The sequence below is a fragment of the Microplitis mediator genome, chromosome 1 (genome assembly GCF_029852145.1).
Source record: "Microplitis mediator isolate UGA2020A chromosome 1, iyMicMedi2.1, whole genome shotgun sequence".
NCBI lineage: Eukaryota > Metazoa > Arthropoda > Insecta > Hymenoptera > Braconidae > Microplitis > Microplitis mediator.
The window spans coordinates 28805038-28822222 of record NC_079969.1 but is presented as its reverse complement, the minus strand read 5'-3'; the positions used below and the strand labels follow the sequence as shown (position 1 = coordinate 28822222).

Here is a 17185-nt window from a genome sequence, read left to right as displayed (position 1 = left end):
TTTTTTGATTTTTTTTCCCGCTAAGGAGGTTAAGAAAAATAATTAAAATCATTAATTTATTTATTTAAATGATTATTTTTATTAAATTCAATACTTAAATTCAACGCAGGCTTAAAAATAGTTAATACTCGTTAATTAAAACATACATTTTTAAATACTTGTGTTTTCATCAAAGATAATGCTGTAGTTTTTTAAATTATATAAAAAATCTTAACTCGTAAACTAATTAAATTCACGTGACAATTATTCGTGCAAATCAAAAAAATTTTTAACAGTATTTCCCATCCACTTAAAAAATATACAGAAGCCAGCAATCAGACAAAAATTAATTACGAAGAACTTGAAGCCCAAATTCTGCTGGATGATTTTCCGTTCCTTAGTTTTTCCAAGTTTCTCATACCTCGCCCTGTTCATGTGCGACATCATCATGTAGAGCGCAGGCAGGAAGAATATCAACAAGTAAATCCTCAAGAACGTCGGCAGGTGGAATGAAAAGTTCCAGGGGTTGGGCAACGCCACGTTGTACTTTTGTGACTCTTCAAAGTAGGGAATATTGCGCAGGACGATGATGCCCTCGCACAGGAACCCCATCGGGTAGAGCGGTATCCATACCGTGTATCTCAGCCAAGTTATCAGTGGAATATTTACCTTCAGCAATTGCGTTATGTAATAGGGATATCGGAAAATTTCAACGAGGCTCCAAACGAAAAACAGATAAAACACCACCGGCTTTGTTTGCATCCGCACTTCTGATTCGATCATAACAAATAGAATAAATGCTCGGCCACCGACTTGGACGAATGGTATCAGGGGATTGCCTCTGGTGTAGCCAAATATTGGATGCATTACTTCTAAAAACTGCATCAGTTGTACGAATTTCAGCAAACTTCCTACGCTCTTGTACGTCTCTTTCATGGAATCTAGTGGAAAATCAAATAGAACTGACTGACTATCATCCACTCGAATAATTATCACAATTAGTTAATTACCTGGACCATCTCTAGAGTATTTGATTCCCATGATTATCAAAATGTAGAGGAACCCAATGAATTGGAATAAATTATAGAAGACTAAATACACTTTTTTATAATCTTCTGCAAATAATCAATTAATTTAATTAGTAATCATGTAATTACTGTCATTCAGTTGTCCGATCAAATATTTGGAATTAATTATTGCTACCTCTCCTGTATCCCAGCTCCTCTTTATGAAGTTTGTCATACATGTGAGGATAATCCTCATTGATATCTCGCTTCTCAAAATCTTCCATATGGAATTTATTATTTAAGCCCGCGTACTCCTCGCTCAATTTTTTGAACTCGGGCTTGGAAGTTTTCTTCTCATTGCACAAACTTTTTTTTGTCATTTTGTCCGAGTCTGGAATAATCCACGAGGGATCTGTGTCCTCTGTACTAAGTCGGGGCCACTTTTCCTCAGTTTGTTTCCTCAAAATAAACTGCAATTGTTGATCTATCAGCTCGTACACATTTTCCTGTTGACATAAATTCGAATTAACAAAAAATAATTAATAATAAATAAATTTACTGACCCTACGATCAGTTTGCTTGTAAAACTTTAAATTAAAATAATAATTTATTGGTCCATTTTCATCAGGTTTGAATGCTGAAAACTGCATGCTGTCATCTTCGAAATGAATTTCCGATCCCTGTTTAAAAATAAATAATTAGTTATCAAATATATATTAATATTTTAAAATAAATCAATACCTGAGGATTATTAATATCAATTCTTAAATATATATCACTGTTTGTTTGATTCCAATAAACTTTTGGACTTTGTGCGTTGGACATTTTTTTAAAAATAAAATACTTGATATAATTATCTGCAATCAATAAATCAATTTATGTAACAAATAATAAGTAATAATTATTTTAATTACCGTAAAATAAATGTATTTATTTATTTACTTTTTAATAATTACCGGTATTATTTCACCAAATATGGATTTTTGGTATGAATTCTTCTTATCACATCTGGAGACTTTTCTTTTTTAGTGAGAAAAAATTAATGGCCATTTGCAAGATTCAATTTTTTGAATTGAAAAAAAGAATTATTATTTTAGAAGATTTGCCGAGTTATTGATAAGAATAGAATGTTTATTTCTGTCTACTGTTATCGACGTAGCAACTGGTGAACTAGTTGGAGTGATCAATACCAGTCATTTAGTTCCGGAAGTTGCCGCGACAACTCGCGGCGCGAGTGTAGTTTTCGGTATAATAAATTTAAAAACGTAAGTTCAATGATCTAATTCAACCCCTCGTGAAATAAAATTCAATGAATAATTTTATTAGATAGATTTATTCATAACAAAGTATTTATACCTATTGAAATTATATATTACTTGGGATAACATGAAGAAGCTTTTTGTTGATAATTTTTTTTATTCAATTAGAAAATTATTTTTTTAAAAATTAAAAAATTATAAATTTATTTTTTAAAGCCTTATTAAATATATAATAGGTATATTTATATTAATTATATATATGCATTTATGATGAATATCTAAAAATATATATACGAGTGCCCAAAAAAAGTTGTAAGTGTATTTGAAATTTTTAAAGCGGACTAAAAAAAAATTTTGCTCTTAATCCCTGATTTATATAATCTATTGTATAGAAAACCGTTGAAAAAATGTTTATTTATAAAATATGTTCTCACAATAACAAACAAAAAAAGAAGAAAAAAAAATATGACTCCTTGATTTGTCACAGTTTATAATACTTTAGCAAAATCGATGTAAGTTGGCGGGTAAATAAAAGAGCTGGCCACCGGAAACGGCTGCAAAAAGCCTTTTGGACTACTGACATATAACAAATGTAAGTAAAATATTATAATATTATTTTCCCTAAATTTTCCATGCATAAAATTTTTCACTCCATTCGTAGCCGCACCATTAATCCTCCTTTTATTTTACATGAAAAATTTTTTCTGACATAATTGGGAAAATAAAAACCGACAATTGTTCTCAGACATGTTCGATAAATCATTTAATTTGAAATCCTCGTGATAAATTCGTAGGAACGAAACATGTACATATATACATATATATATATATAAGGGAGCAAAGCTTTCTAAAAGATCATCTGGCACACGACAAGTGTGTTCTTGCAGCTGCTGGATGCCGGGTGCCGGTGATGGCGATGCACACACGCCCGTGTCATGATCATCACCATCACCATCATCATCATCATCATCAACATCGCGGTACGTCAGTTTATAAAATCTTTGACCTTGAGACGCGTGACTGCTGGTCTTTCAAGACTCGAAGCATCTTAAAAGTCATTTACTTACTGCACTTATTGGCAATTTTTGTTTTTAACTCGACTCCTTTGTGCGGCCAGAATATTACCTATACCTCATCTTCTCAACTTATTTTACACTCATTATCATATAATTTGGGGCTTCGTGATGCGTGATGTGTTTTCGTGATCCTTAAACCGACGTACGATCTTACAAGATAATTCCATCAGTACACGAATATTTTTTCTTATCTCTTCTCCGACTTGTCTTACTAATAAGAAAAACACTCGAGTAATTTATTCAATTATTAATTAATAACAACTTAATTATAATAATAATAAACAATACACCCATTTAACCCTCATCTTTATTAATTTTATAAAAAAACATATAAATTTTATTCCCAATGCCTCAGTCCTCATCTGGTCTTAATAGACACGTTCCAAATCCATAAAATAAATTTTTGTATAGTCATCATATAGTATCATGCGTGTAAAGATCTCCAGCAGTGGGAACTCTGGGTGGGTTACTTAAAAAATATATTTTCTATTTCCACAAGACATTGTTAAAATATATTTATTGATAAAATATAATGCACCGAGTCGACATAAAAATTTATCTATAGATATATATATATATAGGACTGAGATCTCATTTAGTTGATGGCTCAGCAGTCTGATGTCTGGTATCCTGCAGCTAAGTTTCACGTATCGTGCGGGTGCTCCGGTTTGTACAAAAGCAGCGTAACCCCAGGTAAAGCGTTGCTCTCAGGTAAGCCAGCAAAATATCCCAGGTACGCCAGGTGGTACCGTTTCCTTTTTTATTTTCACCTCTTCCTCTGTCTCTCACGTCACCTCACTTATACTCTACTTTACTCTGTCCACCAATACCATCACCACCACCAACACCTATACACATTCATAATATATATATTTTAGTTTCTCAACCAACGAGGACGACGAGGACGAGGTCGATGTAAGATCGACCAGCTGTTTCGGGCCCGAGTCTTAAGTTTGTAAAGGAGCCTTACCCTCATTGTCAACCGAACTCAACTGGCTTTTTTCTCCAGCCTCGATAAAAACAGTATATAATATTAAAGATCTAGACTATATATCGTCAGTCTCTAGCCATCGTTACCGTCTTTCACAAGAACTTAATCCCCCTTAGCTCCTATTTATCTTTTCTTTTCTTTTCTGAAAACATTTAAAAGCAAAGTCCGCCGCGACGTCGGCGTACCCAATTAAATATTTGGTTTAGGCGGCTACTTGTTAGTAATTTAACATTATTTGTCTCGACACAAGGTAGTTAATACACAAGTACTTTTAAAAATGTGTAATGGATGTTTGAACTGAAAGAGTGGAGGTTTTCGAGGAATAATATTATTACAGGAAATAAAATATATCGTGACATCTGCATAATTCGGCCGATATTTCCGACAACTCATGCCATATGCGAGCCCAAAAGGTTTTTTCCTTTTATTTATTTGCTGTCTCCGTTTTCTGACCTTTTTCATCGGGTGGTTGTGGAAAATTTTTAAAAAATGGGAGGAACGGTTGCGTCTGTTCTCATTTCTATTTTTTTTCCATTTCTCGGAGCTGTCCGGTGTGTGTTTAGAGAAAATTTAACGTAATATTTATTAATGGGAATGATGCAATGTAATATCGATTATGATCGACGTGGGGTAAACAGCTGGTGATTTTTTCCATTTTTTTTTTTCGGGGTTACAAAATATGTATGCATCTGCTACACTAATACCATTGTATTGTATTGTGTTATTTATTTAATCTGTATAGGATGTTAATGTTATAACGTGTTTGAGTCTCGTAATCGGTGTCGATGGGTGCCGTAATCGACTGTTGGGGACTTTCTCCTCTCCCTCAAACGGACCAACAATTTCGCCTCACTATTAGCTGATGTGAGTGCGAGGAGTCCAACTTATGATGTTTGGAAATGAGAAATGAGAAATAAGAATTACGTATATATATTTTGTGAGAACAAGATGTGTGTGAAAAATTTACACGTCGATCCGGGTTGATGAGATACATCTTTAGTCTTGTAGGCTGTGGATAGATATTTCTCTCTTTTCTCTTGTGTAATTTTTAGAGACCTTGAAAAAACGAAAGCATCAACTCAAAGTCCTTCGATGTTTCCGGTGTATCATTTCTCTGTGGATTTTTACATCCTGTCTATTGTAGATCGATTTTTTTATATTTTTATATTTATAAAAGGAAGCCGAAGCCGAATCATTAATTATATTCATTTTTTATTATTTTTGACGTTGATTACTTCGTTTGATTATCAATTAAATAATTCCACGCCCTAGCTAATGATCAATTTATATTTTTATTTACTTAGAAAAAATTATGGATGATTATTAAAGTAAATATCGAGCTGGTAAAATGAAATATTTAAATAAAATAAACTTGTAAGTCCTTTGTTTCATTGTTTGTCCCAAGTTCCAATGTGAGAGTTGCAAGTTTCGCAAATAACGATAATGATTGCAGACTAACCGGTTGCTTACGTTGAAAAATCTGACGACCGATCCAACAGGCGGTTGATGTTATTTGTTTGCTGGTCACTTAACACTGTATTAATGTTATATTGTCTGCATTAATTAACTTTATCGGGATATCAATCACTTGCTTAACATACACAAGAAAAAAAAATGGCTATTTTTACCATTTTCGAATAATTTTTCCAATTTTGACTTACGAAATTTTCCTTATATGAATATAGAAATAATCGCCACTTTTTTCCACTAGTGTAATGTTTCTGCAAAATGTGTTTCGGCATCTGCCAGTAAAGTCTCGCGTGAATTTTTTTTTCTCTGCAAATTTTTTTTAACTTCCCGCTACGAAAATTGAAAAATTTCGAAAAAGGGAAGTTATTGGTTTCGGTCTGATTTTCGAAAATTGAGTTTCCATCAGATCTCAACGTTTTGAAGTCCTAAGAAACTATTCCGGCTATTTCCGAGTGGACGTCTGGCCACGTGTGTCTGTCGTATCTAATATTTTTTTGAACTTGAAGGGAAGAAATTTTTTTTCATGCACTTCTAATATGTGCTACCGTTCTTCCAGAAGACTTGTCTGATATTCCCGAGGCCTTCAAGCTCTAATCAGACGCCTTAATTTTGATCCGGATCGCTGTCTAAGAAAATCTATAGAAAATTTATAGAAATTCAATAGGAAATCATAGAAATTCGATAGATAATCTAGACTCAGGGCTCGGTACTTAGAAAAAAAAATTTCCCTTTACCTATATGTGTACAAAAAAAAAGAACCGCTGCAACAGGACATGACCCTGTTCGATGGGACTATCAGGGCATGCCCCTGTGTGTCATCTGGTCAATTTTTTAAAAATCTTGCCTGCTAATTATCATTCCACAATATTTTTAAGGCTCTTCCATAGGGACATTGAATAGGAAAAATTTCGGTTTTTCTCCATTTTTACATGTGAATTACCATACTGCTATAAGAATGTTTACTATGCCTACATAGGAATTTCCCATATGTCAACATAAGAAAAATAATAATTTTTTTTGTCTGTGTATTTTTTTTTCCAACTTCGATAAAAATTTATTAAACACCTAAATAATATTTTTCTTAAAGTATTTCCCGGAAAAATTCCTCTCTTACTTTATACTTTTATTTTCCAGCACCAAGGGGTTGAGTAAGATAAATGTTCCTATTTAACCTATGAACCCTCGCTATAAATCGTTAACTGTAACTTTAAAAATTTATTATCATTATCATTATTATTGTTATTACTATTATAAATTAGTTATAATTCGGATTCAATAACGCTAGTTTAGTCTATTATTACAAGATAAATATTATTTTATTTTCGACATTTAGTAAATAAAAAATTTTATTTATTTTATTGCGTGTAATCGATTTTTTATATTTTTACCAGCTTTGGATTTTACAGCATGGAAAATTCCAAAACCCATTAATCACTAGTGCTGGTAATAAAGGACAATGGTAAAATTTATAAACGTGACAAATTGTATAATTTAACGTAAATGGCAATGGCTAAGAAGTTGTATTGGCTTGTGAGCGGAGTTTGCTGGCAGCCAGAGCGGAGGTAAAATGAGGGAGAGGAACAAGACGAAATAGTACGTCTATTATCAGACAGCATGGCTGAAAAATAATGGATGCAGAGAGACAGAGTGAGTAGTTTTGTACATGGGTAAGGCAGGTGCTTGAGGCAAAACCAGCACGCTGTACTGACAGCCTTGAATCTATAGCTCCTTGCTCCGGGTTTTACTCAAATACTAAAAATTTTTTATGCCATTACACATTTGCTGTAGACTTTAAGTAGAAAATCCTAGTCTACGGAACTACCGCGTGCGTATTTTTTGTAACATAAACTTGGACGTGTCATCCCACTGACACTCCAAAATGAGTAGGCACAGATACGGGTATAGGTATAGCTATAGGTAGGATAGATTCTGTATCTGAGCTGTGAAAAATAAAAGCGGTTGTCCATCACAAATACCATTGCATGCATTCCTAAATACAAAAATACTACAACCATTTTTCTTGGGTTCAAGTGAAACTCGCGTTGGGTATTGATGGACTCTATGGGCTTTGCTGCTCGAATCGCTTGGATGGGATTTGCTGAAAATTTTACCTGAACATCTCTTTGAAGACCGACAAACACTATACAATATCTCTATACAATTTTATGTTATGCATCAATGGAAAATTTTAAGAAAAAAAAAAAAAAAAAGAATAAAATACTTTAGATAAAAATTTATTATTGATAAATATTATTTTTACCAAGTAAATTATTTCAGATAATATTTTTTTTTTACATTTAAAAAATTTTATTACTTGTTAAAATATTTTTTTATCAAATATCATTACAAATTGTCAAATCATTAGAATTGAATTGCAATTTAAACCTTTGGTGGACCATCACAAAATCAATACATTAGATATTTAAATCTTTAGTATTTATTTAAATCAATAACTTTCAAGTAAATTACTTTATCATTTAAATATTCTAGTCTCGAGTATTTACAGCTTTAAGACACTACCGAGTTCTAGAAACTTCCATGAGGTTTAGTCTCAGCGTAATTTATTTACATATTTAAAACTTGAAAAATTATATATTTTTTTTTTTTAAATAATTATGCGGTTTTTCTAATTCGGTGCTGTTGGAAATTTAAGATAAACTTTTAGCGAAAATTCTAGCGTCATCTAAAAGGTAATCGTTTAAAATCAGCGGCAGTCGGCGAGTCTAATTATAACTATGACTAGGAAAAATGAAGAAAAAAAGGAAAAGTATACAATGGTGTAGGTAATTTTAAGACAAGTAAAGTAAAAAAATGAAACTTTAAACCGTAGCTGAGGCTAAGCCAATAATTACTCCGAAAATTCCTCCATCTGTTAAATAATTTCGGACCTCTTCTCGCTTTAGAGATAAGAAAAGCAGGTGAAGTTTTAAGAAATATTTTAAAGTTTAGTTATTTTTTAATAGTTACAACCCTAGTGATACTTTTATAACACCAAAACTCTTGTAAAAATTTATGTTTGACGGTGGTCTAGATGTCAATGACGAATTTTTTGTATCATCGCCATACGTCTACTTTTTTCGATCTACGACTGGGAATAGTAAGAAAGTACTTGCAAAGAGTGTAATTAGTTTTGTTTACTCTCAGACTAGACGGTGTGGAAAAATTTCATTTGCATCTGAATTTTTTCATCACCTTTTTTATTTGTTATTTTAAAATCATTTGTTTTATTTTACTTTTTTTTATTCTTTGCTACAAGACTGGAGACTTTAATTGGCGTTCGCTGAACAACATTATCGGAATTTCGTCCGTAAATTATCCGAAGAACGATCCAATTACCGAAATTCAACGTCCATGTAGCTTCATTGTAGATTTTCGGTCCAATATATAATAGTCTGGTATATAATATACCAAGTTACTGCTCACTGCTCTACTCGTCTTCGAAAGTTATCGGCCAGGAAATTCTAGATCATTTTCACAAAAATTATCCATCAATCTTTTATAAAACTTGATAATTAAAATATATCTAATATCATAACCAACTACTTCTCTATTTCTGATATCGTCCAATAACAACACAAAATATTAATAGCATCGACAGGAAATTAAAAAAAAAAAATTATGATTCGGGTATCGGTTTCAGGGGACGTTGAATGTTCATACTTATAAACTCTTATATTATTTTATTAAATTTTTTTTTTTACCGAGTATAAAAAGGAGTGCAGAGCAAAAAAACTCAAAAGCGCGCGAATAATCATAAACTTATTTAATTGCAATGTTTAAAAAAATTAAAATAAGGAGAGGGGTAACCGCGGATGCGCGACAGAGTCGGGATGAATTTAAAGAGAGGGTAAAAATGATGCGTAAGATAAAAAAATTAAATGGAGAATAAATAAGAGTAAAAGAGAGAGAGAGTAAAATAAAATAATAAAAAAAAGTAAAAAAATAATTTAAAAAGTGAGTGAGACGTATGTGGAAATAAAGACAGGGAGTGAGAAGGCGGAAAATAAGAGCGTGCGATGGTTGAGTGAGCAAGGGAGAACGCGCGGGTGCGCAAGTGTCCACACACGACACACACAGTGCCAAGGTTGGTTTGATCGTGTTGTGTGTCGTGTCCATGTTTCGTCGAGCTTTGACTTACTCCGGCTCCCACTCCTGCTGTCGTTGATTCTACACGGTCTACACTCTACACACTGTGTTTCTGTCTCAGCCTGCTCTGTCTCTGCCTCTGGTTCTGCTACACTACCACTAGTGCCAAATATCGATGTGTAGTACTGCCCGAGAGTGGGGGCAGGAATACATGGGCACGTGACTTCCTCTAGCCAATGAGAGGCTCCGAGAACCGGCGTCCGGCACATGGCGGTTACCGGCAGCTTGCCGCAGTCGCAGTTCGTCGCAGTAGTCAGTCGCAGTGACACTCGAGAGCGAGAGGTAGCCGTAACGCGTCTGTCTGTTTTTTCAACTCTGTAACACGACATTTAAGACACATTGTATTGTCAGTCAGTTTTTAGTCTCGCGCCAACACTCGGTTGTAATACATTACAATTATTATTATTATTATTGATATTAATATTAATAAAATAAATACTTACTAAAGCAACATTACTAGTGATACCGAATTGATAATATAATATTCCATAATCCAATAAAGTAAAAGTACATATATAATTACTAGTATTATCATTGCTAGTAATAACCAACAACAGCATTTGTCTAGACCACTTGGTACGCGTGTAGAAATATTATTCAACAAATTATTACGAATACACGCGAGTGTGCTAGATAACAAAAAGTAATTTTAAAAAAAGTGTATTATTTTATTTGTTGCAAGAAAATTTTTTTATGACGATACTGAAGTCTTGAACAAAGAAGAAAGTGGTTTTAAAAAAATCTTAAATCATTGGCAATCGTTACTTGGTACTGAGTAAAAGAGTAAAAAGCTACAAAATCTCAAGGACTCGAGCCTTTGCTACCAACTCACTTATAAAAAAAAAAATTTGATAATTTGAAATTTGAATAATTTATTTTTGTACGAAAACTTGGCTGGGTTTTTAGTTTTTAATACTCAGCATAAATCGTGGGAGCAGAAATCCTTTGTGTGAGAATTTAAAAAATCTACAGGTATTTGTAATACGTAATAACGCTCAATTGTTTAATTATCAGACGACAAATTAAAACGTGTCAGTGATTTAAAATTATAAACGATAATTGCATTGATATCGATATTGATATTTTAGAGTGATTGAAGGTGTGGATAATTAGTTGGTATATTTGTCGAATAAGAAGCGTGGAAACAAGATGCCGACAAGTTTATTCAGCGACATAGATCGCAGCGTGAGCGCTGGTGCTGGTACTCTGGAGGAACAACGTGCCCTCCAACTGGCCTTTGAGCTGTCGATGCTGAGTCTCGAGGGCACCCAGGGCTGCACGGGGAACGGAGGCTCCGGCCCCGGGAACGGAAATTCAAACGACCCGAGTGATCTGCAGGCGACTCCGTCTAGCGTCTTTGAGGAGGCGAGGTCCAAGAAGAGCCAGAACATGACCGAGTGCGTTCCCGTGCCCAGCAGCGAGCACGTGGCTGAGATCGTTGGCCGCCAAGGTGAGTACTCATATTTCATTCCTTTGTCATTTATTTCATTCTCCCCGTCAGTTGCCTATTTTTATTTCCACTCCCAAATGGCGGCTGTCAATCCACAAAATGGCGCCAAAAATTTTGAATTATTTAAATTACCGGTGTCGTAGAAAGTTGCTTAAAAGTTATTAAAAAAGGAGGCGGGATTTTTAAATTGAGTAGGTCATGGCGCGCGTGGCCGTAGGTCGTGACTACGGATGCAGTTTTTATATTTTTTGTCGGTTTGTTCATTAATATTGTCCATGTATGTTTTTTTGTATGCTGTTATTTTTTTTTATTAACAATTTAGAAAGGAGTTGATTATGTTGTCGGCTGTTGTTGTTGTTATTATTATTATTATCATCATTAATATTATTTTTATTGAAAGGTGGATATATAATTGTAGTTGATGAGTTGGGCTGCGGGCGTTGTCTTGCAAATAAATAGTCGGCCTTCGATCTACTCCTGTCTCGTGGGCCTCACCGCGAGCTAAGCGAGAAAATGAGAGACCCGGTACGTGGTACTTTTTTAAAGAAAAAGACTATAATAATGATAGCAACAATAATAATAATAACTAAATAAAAAAGGGGGTTAACCTTGAGAGGAAACGGCGAGACTCTTGAGGCCGAATTCTTCGAAACCGTCGAAATTCGTCGACACTACTCTGCTACAGGTCGAACGAAATCGCGTTCCCAGACTTTTGAATAAACGTAGCCTGGGTTTTGGGACCGGCTTCCTTTGTTTCTGCCTCTTGCTCTCACTCCCTCATCTCCCTCTTTCCCTCCTCCTCTATTTTATACATATTTTGTTTAATTCTCCTTTTTCAATCCCCAAATTGACATGGGTCCATGAACGATTATTCGTAATTTTTTGTCTATCATTAACCACTAAATCCCAAACTCCATAATAACAATAATCATCATCATCATCACCAACAATAATAACAATAATCATCATCATGTCTGATAGGGATCGCTGTTGTAATTCTCAAGTGATAAATTTTTTATTTTTTTTTTTAATGTAATACAGTAGATTGTCGCTTATATATTTCGAATAAAAAAAATCATGGGACAACTGAATAAAACTCACGAGTACGCAATACATTTTTTAAGTGACTACGTTAGATTATAAATAGAAACGACCGTAAGCAAGGACAAGTTCTTCTGCTCCATAAGAAGTTGTCTTATCTCTTATTTATTTTATTACACATATTATTATTATTATTATTGCTGTTACATTAATTTTTTTGTATCTGCTCCAATATAATTTATTTGTATAAAATTAAAATTGTCGATTGTAACTCCTCGGTTTTTTTTTTAAATTTTATTAGATTCGGAGCTAAAGCTAAAAATTTTTATGAGAAACTGAAGATGGAGCGATAAATAATTCTCGTCATAAACGTATCGGTTAATCGTACGTGTGATATAAATGTTAGTATGTACATACAGATATGAGTAGATATATAAATGATTGAACGTAAAATATAGAGATAGAATGATTATGAGTTGAGGTAAGCGCGGGAGGAAAGACAGGAGGAAGCAGAATCGATTACGCGTGCCATTGACCAATCCCGTGTTTCCTCTCTTGCTCCTCTTCCTCTGGGTCTCTCTCTCCCACGTTATTCCTCGGACAATCTCTGTCTCATTCGTTGGGTTATTGTTCTTCGTATTAGTGCTCGTACTATAACGACTTACGTTTCCTTTGATTCGTGTCCGTTATCGTCACTTTCTCGGCTCAGTTGCCCGTTCTCATACGAGCCACCTTATTTTATTCACCATTTTATTATTTTTTTACCCGTTATACCTTCGTCTAATAGACGAATAGAATACTAATACGATTTAAGGGAACCAAATAAATTATTTAGGTACCTCGTGGGCCCATTGTGCCTTGAATATTTTATTTTATTATTATTATTATTAGAATACTTTTATGTGAATACCAAACCGCTGATGAGTTTAATTTTCAGACAAAAGTGGAATTAATTCGTAAGAAAAAAAATCGATTATCGGGTCATGTTTCTTCTGCATCGTCACTGAATATTTAAGTTGCTAAAAATTTGGGCAATAAATAAAATAGATGAACAAGGGGGAATTTATCTTCCTCGACCTCGAACTCTCAAGGACTCGGTACCGAGTGCAATTCTCGTATAACTTGAAAACTTTCCCAGATGTTATTCCCCTCGTCTTTGATTTTTTCACCCTGCTGAGAAGTAATTCGAGGGTAGACTTGTATTATTTTTTTTTTTACTTTTAATTCTCGTACTTTCTATTCTCCTATGTAAGAATAAACATATATATAGTGTGTGATATTATATACAAAATATAGAGGTGGTAGTTTTCTCATGGCATACCGTGGGTATTGTGTTTCCGGGACGAGCAAACTCTGAAAGCCAGAGTGTAAGGAACCAGTTTGATTTACCTGGATATGAATCATCGTCATGGTCACACGGGCACGGCATTCAAATATATACACATATATATATTTATAAATCGACTTGCTTCAGCAGCCTCATATTTAATAAAACATCGTCACTTTTATTTAGGGCCCACTAATAGTTTCTCATGTTAACATTACATCGGATCAAATATTTCGTGTATCAGACACTCTGTCAGTTTGCTAGTAAATTAATTCGCCTAGAGCTAATAGAAAAATTAACTGGGATCTTGTTAGTTGATTTAGTGAGCAATCATCGGGTCTATGCAATGGTCATTAATAAATGAACGATGTTTGTATTTAAATTATTATATATTAGTGAGTAATAAAGCGCATACTCGTGCTATCGATCATGTCTAGATTTTCTCACTCGCTAGACCTCGATATTAAAACCGTCCTTGACCAGTTCACTGCTGGTCAAAAAATCCTGACCAAAAGTCATATATTTAATTATTTAATTTAACAGATTTGAAAATTTTTTTTTCGTTATTGAGTTCAGTGTCCGGAAGATATGAGTACGGACGTCCTTATTTCCTGTCGACGCCACGTGGTTTCTTATTGTGTGTGTAAAATATAACTAGTATATGTATATATGTGTGTTATATTTCATTCTTTATTCTCCTTTACGGTATACTTATCTTACTTGTTACTTTCTATCCTATTTACACGCTTGTACGTACACATTATTCGCCAGTTAGTTTACTCGTGCAAATGGCGACCGACTTACGTCACGTATGCTCTTGGTGTTGATATAAATGTCAGGGTAAAATGACCACTTGAAAATTCCCTTATTGATTTTTAAAAATAATATTTATTTTTAAGTTACCAAATATCAAATATTACATAAAATTTTATTTTAAAAATAAATTAATAAAATAATTTATCACGACAATGGAGCTCAGCAGAAGCTAATGAGTTGATACGCGGTTCTATTATGAGGATGTGCCTAGTTGGTAATTTAAATAATATTAAGAATATTAATATATTATTTAACTTTACTATCGTCCTCGATTTTTCTCCCTCACGATTCTCGATTCGTATCGTAATCGCGTCGCGTGAACTCATCTCACTCCACCGGAAGTACCAATGACTGTCTCTGTCGCCAGACGTCTCTTGAAAACGTGGACCAACTTACGATTAGTTTAGTTTTTTTTACAACCGTTTCCACTGGAAATTTATCCGTTATTTAATGCGCACTTGACATTATTTCTCCATAAAAATAATTACACTGTAAAAAGAGCGGTGTTAAAAATGGACTCATTTTAACTCCGCCCGGTGTTAAAATAAAATTACACCGGTGTTAAAAATACCGGTGTTAAAGCGGGGTAACCGGTGTAAAAACGGAATAAAATCGGTGTAAAGGCGGGGTAACCGGTGTAAAAACGGAGTAACATCGGTGTAAAGGCGGGGTAACCGGTGTAAAAACGGAGTAACATCGGTGTAAAAGCGGGGTAATACCGGTGTAAAGGCAGGATAAACTGCGTCCGCTTGGAGTATTAACTTTAAAGATTATAAAACATAAAAAAATGTCAGTTCTTTATGAAAATTAATAAAAAATATTCTTTATTAACAAGTATAGTGATCGAGTAAGTAAAAATATTCACAAAATAAAATATTTTAACACTGGTAAAGAATGTCTACACCGGCGGCGGCGTTATCTTAACACCGGTCTAGAATATTTACACCGGTGGCGGCGTTATTTTAACACCGGACTAGAATATTTACACCGGTGGCAACGTTATTTTCACACCGCTTTCGGGGGTAAATTTAACACCGATAATTTTAACACCTACACCGTTTGGACTTACCCCGGTGATTTTTTACAGTGTATTTATAAAAAAACAAAGAGATATGTCGCTAAAGAAATTAAAGTTGTTGACGTGTGCGTTATTATTGCGAGCTAACGTATCTCAACAGTCGGAAAAAGCCGGTAAACCGTCGTAAGGGAGAAATAAGACGACAAAGATAAATATATATCTATGAGAGTGTATGCGTGTACATACAAGTAAATATTTCGTGTTACTTTTATAAAACATTTTTTTTTCTACTCGTATTCAGAAATTTACTGGCAACGACACATGGCAACGGGATGTGTGTTGGTTTATTCGCTTTAGTAGTTCCCCACTTGTGTGTATGTTGGATTTTTCTCCTTTAATTTAACTCTCTATCTCTGTCTATCTTGTGCTGGGTTATATATTTTTTAGTTTGCCGCATAAGACTCCACTCTGGGGAATAAATGAAAAATAATGAATGAGATGATAGGATGAGAGCCCGGTGCATCTTCTGCATCAACTCCTACTTGTACTCTTTATTTATTATTTTTATTTTTACAATACACTGAGTAATAAAGTGGCGACTTTCTCCTCATCTAACCCCTTTATTTTTCCTTTTATTTTTTTTTGGAGTAACCGCATAAAAATAACGCCGAAAAAAATAACACGACCGTGTGTTCTCACGAAATTTTCAAATTATTTTATGTGAAATACTTTTTTTTTGCCAAGTACACTTTGTTACGGCAATAATATTTTTTTGTATGACAACCGCAAGGTTAACCGCAGCAAATTATAAATTTTTACGGAAGAAGGAGGAGTTACTTACCTTTGTACTTAAATATACATATATGTGCGTATTTTCTTTCAATATTTTATATTTTTTCTTTCTCCGATTCTACATTTCTATGCCGTGTATCGCACAAAGGAACAGGCGGTTATTCATACTCTTATACACTTTACAAAAACTTGAAAAAAAAAAAGAAGAAGAAAAAATAGGGCAACGACTTTTATTACAAAAGTAGAGCAAATTTTATTTAAATTCATAATTCATTATTTTATAATAATTATTAGAATAAATAAATATTACGTAAAAACATCATTTACTTGCAATGGTTAGTAGATAAGTTATCAATCGTGGTCACTGCCAGTTAGTCTGCCAAGTTAACCGGAAGTTTTTCCGTTCATTTTATTATTACATTCAATATTTATGACTTTTATATACGAGATTGTTTATTTACTTGAGTATCTAGAGTTAAATTTTGAAATGGAAAATTTTTTTTTCTGAATAATGAAAGATGAAAAGTCACATTACATGTAGTAGATGTATACATATGTAGTATAGTATGTAGTTACAGAATTGTTTCAGACAAGAAGTGATGTTTAAGTTTTGTGCCAGTGGTTGTTGGCGCCTTTTGTTGGCCTCAGCCGCAGCTGCCGTCGTCGATGATATTCCAGGGGCCTTCCGTTCTCATGCTCTCGGAACTCGATCGACCCTCAACTTTTAGTACATATATATTTATATATATATATATATATGTGTGTGTGAGTGGTATAGAACAAGAATCGAGAGAACCTTTCTCGTCTCTTCTT

At 33.8% G+C, this 17185-nt stretch overlaps 2 protein-coding genes across 4 annotated transcripts in view; one reads left to right on the top strand and one right to left on the bottom strand.

Annotated features, from left to right (window-relative positions):
• Positions 1 to 84: 84 nt before the first annotated feature.
• On the bottom strand, positions 85 to 2142 carry LOC130675785 (very-long-chain (3R)-3-hydroxyacyl-CoA dehydratase). Of its 2 annotated transcripts, none has more exons than XM_057481637.1 (6): positions 1929 to 2142; positions 1728 to 1843; positions 1550 to 1666; positions 1183 to 1492; positions 990 to 1094; positions 85 to 920 (listed from the first exon to the last, which is right to left on the bottom strand). In XM_057481637.1, exons 2-6 carry the CDS (start codon positions 1809 to 1811, stop codon positions 244 to 246), a joined length of 1293 nt encoding a protein of 430 aa, XP_057337620.1. In that variant the 5' UTR covers positions 1812 to 1843; positions 1929 to 2142; the 3' UTR covers positions 85 to 243. The 2 variants fall into 2 exon arrangements, with proteins under 2 accessions (XP_057337620.1, XP_057337627.1); XM_057481644.1 differs by having other exon boundaries at positions 1943 to 2142.
• An 8019-nt stretch (positions 2143 to 10161) lies between these two features.
• The window catches only part of LOC130675771 (RNA-binding protein MEX3B), a 32818-nt gene continuing 25794 nt past the window's right edge, over positions 10162 to 17185 (top strand). Inside the window, exons 1-2 of one of the 2 annotated variants that reach the window (XM_057481625.1) lie at positions 10162 to 10900; positions 11017 to 11378. In XM_057481625.1, coding sequence (XP_057337608.1) covers positions 11078 to 11378 — 301 coding nt within the window. In that variant the 5' untranslated portion in view covers positions 10162 to 10900; positions 11017 to 11077. Of the gene's footprint in view, positions 11379 to 17185 lie in introns of both variants that reach the window. The other variant, XM_057481616.1, reaches the window with a different exon arrangement.